This window comes from Pelophylax lessonae (assembly GCF_965119305.1).
Source record: "Pelophylax lessonae genome assembly, chromosome: 4".
NCBI lineage: Eukaryota > Metazoa > Chordata > Amphibia > Anura > Ranidae > Pelophylax > Pelophylax lessonae.
Window position 1 is genome coordinate 131,418,713 of NC_138771.1, and position 6,000 is coordinate 131,424,712.

The 6,000-nt window shown below is 39.9% G+C and overlaps 1 protein-coding gene across 1 annotated transcript in view; it reads left to right on the forward strand.

The window, feature by feature from the left end:
- CCDC33 (coiled-coil domain containing 33) overlaps window positions 1-5,077 on the forward strand; it is a gene marked incomplete at its 5' end in the record, with an annotated part of 191,281 nt that extends 186,204 nt beyond the window's left edge. The window contains one exon of the mRNA XM_082254937.1: window positions 4,766-5,077. Coding sequence (XP_082111063.1) covers window positions 4,766-4,819 — 54 coding nt within the window. The 3' untranslated portion in view covers window positions 4,820-5,077. The remainder of the gene's footprint in view (window positions 1-4,765) is intronic.
- Between the last annotated feature and the right edge of the window lie 923 nt (window positions 5,078-6,000).

The following is a 6,000-nucleotide window of genomic DNA, read 5'->3' on the forward strand; positions in this document are numbered from 1 at the left end:
GAGTTTCACTTTCCGGCAAAATCCGGCAAGGAGCTCTGAAGGTCCGCCGGACCTTCAGAGCGCATGCGCCGCAGACGTCAGAGGCTGCATGCAGGTTTAATATCTCCTAAACCGTGCAGGTTTAGGAGATATTAATTGTACCTACAGGTAAGCCTTATTATAGGCTTACCTGCAGGTAAAAGTCAAATAGCGGAGTATACTACCGCTTTAATGGCCCTGTAATCTATTTGTCATTACATTTTTTTTGTGTATGTGTTTTTCGGCCTCCTTACAACATAAGATTTTTTGAAACCAGGATTTAGTGTCACTTTAAAACAAACCTAATGCCTAGTACACGCAAACAGAAAATTGGATGAAAAATACTCCTTTCAAAGCGATCGTACCATAATCTGATAGTTAATACAGAGCTTTCGATAGCCGACCACGACAGTTCATTCAAAATTATCTGAAGGGACAAACTTGAAAATTTTTCTCGTACAATACCAGATCGTACGATTTTCAATTAATCAGTACAGCTTTCGTCTGAAAAAAATCGGAAGAGAAAGACCACGTATGCTCGGAAATGAAAGAATACATTACAATACGATACAACACATCACATCACTTCCGAAGTTGTATTCTGTTGTAGGAGAATTTTCATAAGTTTAGTAACCTGATCATTTTTGATACGAGACTAGCATGCAAAAAAATGCATGATCATTCATCCGATATTTCATTGTGTGTACGAGGCTTAAGTCTGAAAACAAAGGTACCAAAGTTTACCACCAAAGCACTAAAAGTCAAAAAAAGCTCAATTATTTGTAGCAAACTTGTCCACTTATTTTCTTCTGTTCTTCTATATCTCAGTAGTTCTTTCAACTCTTACAGTGATAATATCAACTTTCTCTCTAGAGAGTTAGCGTCTTTCCTCTGCCTTGCTTCTGTCACTCCTATGACATTCACCTCCATACAAGTAAACCCAGCCATCTTGACAAACGCTGACAGCATTCTTGGTGTAAAAGCCAGTTAATAAGAAAAAAAAAATCCTTCAACAAGTATCTCCTAGTTTTCAAGAGACTATCATACTTTGAAGACCATCTGTACTGTCTCCTTGTAGATCAATCAGATGTCAAGTGTATACCTAATCGCCTTATACTGCCCGTTCTAAAGCCATTAATCCATAAGATCTTGAAGAAACAGACGCATTAATTCAACAATCATGCTGAACTGTTACACAGTACGCAAACTGTCACTTTCAGCCTTTCCACCACATCCTGGCATGGCTACTGACTTTGTTAGTAAGTTGCTAATGCTGGCCGTAGCTGTAATAATATAATCATTAGAATATATAGAATTATATACTCACAAAAATTAAAGTGGTTGTAAAGCTCAGACAGGAAATCTGAACAAAGCATTTCCTTCTATAGTGTGCACTTGTCTCAATCCAGAGCGCTAAGTGTCAATTCCGTCTGCTGCTCATTCCTCTGCTATGTGCATGAGTCACTTCTGACAAGTTTTCCTGACACAAAAAAGTAAAATGGCATCAGGGAGAGTTTTATGCAATGAGCCTTCTCTCTCTTTTTTTTAACTTCCCTAAATGGACCTTCTTTTCTGAATTGAAGTGTCTGGGAAGATCTTAAGAACCAAGTAATTCCTGTGAATTTGAGGATTTCCATCCTGGGCTGTTTGACCATTTTTTAAATAAGTGGTCAAATAAATCTGGTAAATGAGTTGAGCCACTGGGTGTATTGTTAAAGTGATTGTAAAGATTTAAATTTTAGTTAAAAAACAAAAAACAAACATGTTATACTTACCTGCTCTGTGCAATGGTTTTGCACAGAGCAGCCCCGAGCTTCCTCTTCTCGGGTCACTTGTGCTCACTCCCAAACTTGGCCCCACCCCCTGCTACCTCCTCACTGGCAGTGATTGACAGCAGCAGGGGTCAATGACTCCCCTGTTGTCTCTGAGCCATTGAGGAGGGAGAGAGCCAGGAGAGCCTCAGCTGCATGCAAAAAGTTTACCTAATGCTTAGAATTCATTAAAAAAAAACTTTCTGCATTTAGAACCATTTTAAGGGTGTGAAGCACAGGCACTTTACCACTTTGGATGTGAAGACTGCTGGCACATTTTTTCACTTTTGTGTAACTCATTACTCAAACACTATTTGGTGTGTAGACTTCCTACTGGCTACATCTGATATATTTTATTTCAACTATTATATGTAATGTAAATGTATTAATCATGCACATTTTGTGAATCTTCACTGTAGGATTTATGTGGACTACATTGGCATTTTATGTATTCAGTTATTTTTGTGGGTAACACTCTATGCTTTTTATATAATCTTATGCTAATATCCTAATACAGCAGCTTGGTCTTGTTGTCTGTCTCATTAGATTTTTTGGTTTTGATTTAATAATACAATTGTTTGATAGAACAATCATTTTGATGAAGAAGAACTGTATCTTTCAGAAACTCGACTAATTGGGAAGCTTCATCAATGAATTTGAGTAAAAATGGCAACCAATTCTGATAGAAAATTCATCTGAAACTACTCAAACTAATCCTTTTCCTTTTTTGTGTGTGTTCAATGATTGCTTTTGAACAAACGGTCCAGTAAAATGATCATATCTGTGCCAATTTAGTGTTACATATATGGTAACCTAAGGCCTCCATCACACAGGCATACACCAGGTTTCAGCAGTAAGAATCAGCACATTATTTCAGCTAGAATGACAGGTGCATGCAAATAGCAGAGAACACCCAGCCTGAACAAAGTAATGACAAGGCAACAGCAGCTGTCACTGCTCACATGTAGCCACTCTTGTAGGGGGCCAAAGCACACAAGGGGGCCCAAAGAAGGGGGGGATTAGTGACAGACAACAATTGGGTTTGTCTTCCTCCAGCAGATGAAAGCTGGTCTCTCCCTACCTTCCTGCTGCCAGGTTTTAGCTGCTGAAGGAAGAGAGAGACGCAATGGTCGTCCGTCACTAATCCTCCTCCCTGTGTGGCCCCCCGCTGGCTCTAATGTTAGCTCTGCTAGGTGAGCTTATTACCTTCTGTAACTTTGTTTCTCTCCCTGCAGTTTGTCCCATCTCATCTTTCTAATCCCAGAGCTCCAACTGCCCAGAGTGTGAATATGTTTTACCCTTTCTCCTCCATTGCTCTGTCTTCCTGACACAGTCACAGCTGATCAGCTGTATCCCCATGGTGTGAAGAATTTATTGTTACAACGCTTCCATAGCTGCCTTTTATCTTGTCCCAGTGCAGTTTAGTGTGCTTTATGTAGCTGAGCTTCCCACTCCTCTCCTCCAGACTGCTTCCTGATCTATGCAACATTGCTTCTTCTCCCCTACACTGTCAGTTCCCTCTGCAAATCCATGTATAAACGCCTTCTATTTAACCATTCACTAAGTGATCTGGCAGTAGTAAACTCCATTTTGTATCTTGTATCTGAAGGTAAGCCTATAATAGGGCTTAACTGTGGATACAGTGAGTATCTCCTAAACGTAGCAGCCGGTGATAGCATGTGCACTGCGCTCTCAATGGACAGCATACCATCCATTGAGAGAGCTGTGCTGTGACCATGACTCCCGTGCGCATGCGTGGGAGTTACATCATCAAAGTTTGGCCAAACGACTGGAGCCCAAGAATCCAGAGATAAGACCAGACAAAGATTGAATCTTTCTTAGTAGTGACAGCACGCCACTGGAGAGATCTGTTTTTAGGTAAGTCTGTCATGATGATATTTCACCAAAGCCTGCCTCACCCCCCTTCCGAACAGGCTTGGTAAAAATAAATTGTTAGAAAAATATAATTAAGGGTTCATTAACACAGGTACTCTGGCTGTGGGAAGGAGGGGTTTGGGCTGGAGCCGCCTGTCATTCTATGGGGATGCAGCTCCTGTACGAACACAGCCGCAGGTCCTAATTTGACAGGTGTGAGGTAAGTGGCCCCCGAATGCACACTGTCTGTGTTCAGAGCCGTACACCTGCATCCCCACACCTGTCAAATTAGGACCTGCAGCTGTTTTCGTACAGCTCCAGGTGGCTCAAGCCACATAAATTAACTAATGATTCACACTGTACAGACCACTGCAACCATGAGCATGAGCCCCAAGACATTATCCACAAAGAGCTTTATTAACTCAGTTTCATCTAGATTTAGCAGGAATTCTGTTAGTTTTATTGTATTTGTGTCTGCTAATAATGATTTTAGTGTATTTTTATCTAAATATAGCTTTCATATTTTCTTGGGGGGGGGGGGGGGTTGGTTCTGTCAGGTAGTCTGTACGACGGGGCCCTGCGATTTTTATCAGTAGCCCTGTGCGCACCAAACATTTACCTTTGGGTAGATTTAGACTGAGTGACCACAGCTATGTGCATACAGTCTAAACCTAGCCCAGATGAAATATAATCCATTAGAAAAGTTTTTAGTAACATCCAAAGTGTAAGTATCTTATGATAAATCCCATAAATCGTTGGTAAAGGATTTAATGTTTTATTATTTGACTTGTGTAGTGGGTAGCATTAGTATTTGTGGGGTTTTACACAATTTTAGGAGAGCATTTTTAAAATAGTATAGTATTATACTGTCCTTTTCATCACCTGACGGGTTTTTCTTTAAAATACTTTGTGAGTTAACATTTATTTACGGAAGTTAATTGGGCATTATTAACAGAGGTGCAACTTTAAGACATTCACACACACTTGATTTATTTATTTTTTCAGTAGCTGAATTTACTTTAATTACTATCTACATACCCTTTTTTATCTTTCCTTTTCAGAAGGGCCAAGACCATCCCATGAAGAGACATGTCAAGCTTGATCCTTTAATTTGACTTTTACAGAACTACAAGAGAGCAACACTCCTAAATGTTTTTTAAACTGTTACAAAGCAATGGAGAGATACTGTTATCAACGTGATAAAGGATTTTACTGGAATCCATTTAGAGCTCCCATTCCTGGAGATATAATAGAAAGACTATAAATGATCATGAAATATGTATGACACCACCCTGGAAAACACAGAGCAAATCCTATGACTCCAGATCCTGGGAAGTGCATTGAATGATTTAAATTATTTATATTTTAAACTTTTTTTATTTAATTAATGCCGAAAGGGGTAAAATAAATTGTTTCTTTATAAGGCAATAGTAACCATCTTGTTATTAATACAGAACACAGAATGACTTGTTCACATGCACAAATAAAATATTACAATTTTGTTGACCCTATTTCTAATGTAAACCCTTAAGATTATTAAAGTTGGGGAAAATTAGAACTCCTAAATCAAAATACTGATATAGCCCTACTTATAGTGAGGCAGCTAGCTTAAAGTTGAACTATAGGCAAAACTTTCATTTTCGATAGAGTAAGAGAGGGTTATATCCCCTGTCAGATATTTGATAATGGTAAACAGGACAAATTGAGAGGGTGAATCTTCCTAACAGGGGCACAGACAGCAATAAAAACTGCCATCTTCACTCCATCCAAAACGAAAAAAAAATGTTTTTTGCTTTTAGTTATACCTTAAAGCTTAGCTCCAGTTTGGACAGACCCCCAACTCCCACTCATTGGAGAGATCTCATCACTTTGTAGTCCCCTTGCATTCCTTTGTTTCCTTTACATTACATACCTTGTTTTGGAACTGTCATTGGTCTGATCACATAAAGCCCCCAGGTCCAGTTCTTCTTCCACACTGTTCTCTTCATTCTCCTGTGAACCCAGGGTGTCATTTAGCCTTAGGGGAACAACAGCTGGAACCAGAGGAAGACATGGAGTGCTGCTCTGGAGTGTGAAGATAATGAGCACTGCCAGGGCCGATCCTAGGGTCACAGGCGCCTGGGTGCAGAAATTTTTCTGGCGCCCCCATATGGGCGTGGTCATCTTACTAGCTCCTCCCCTTTACACATGTTTCTATGGCAACGACTCAAACACAGAGATGCTCCCCTAAGAAGTCTTCCTTACCCCGGGACCCTCCTACGATCTCTTAACAATAAACAAATTACAGGAAGAGAAG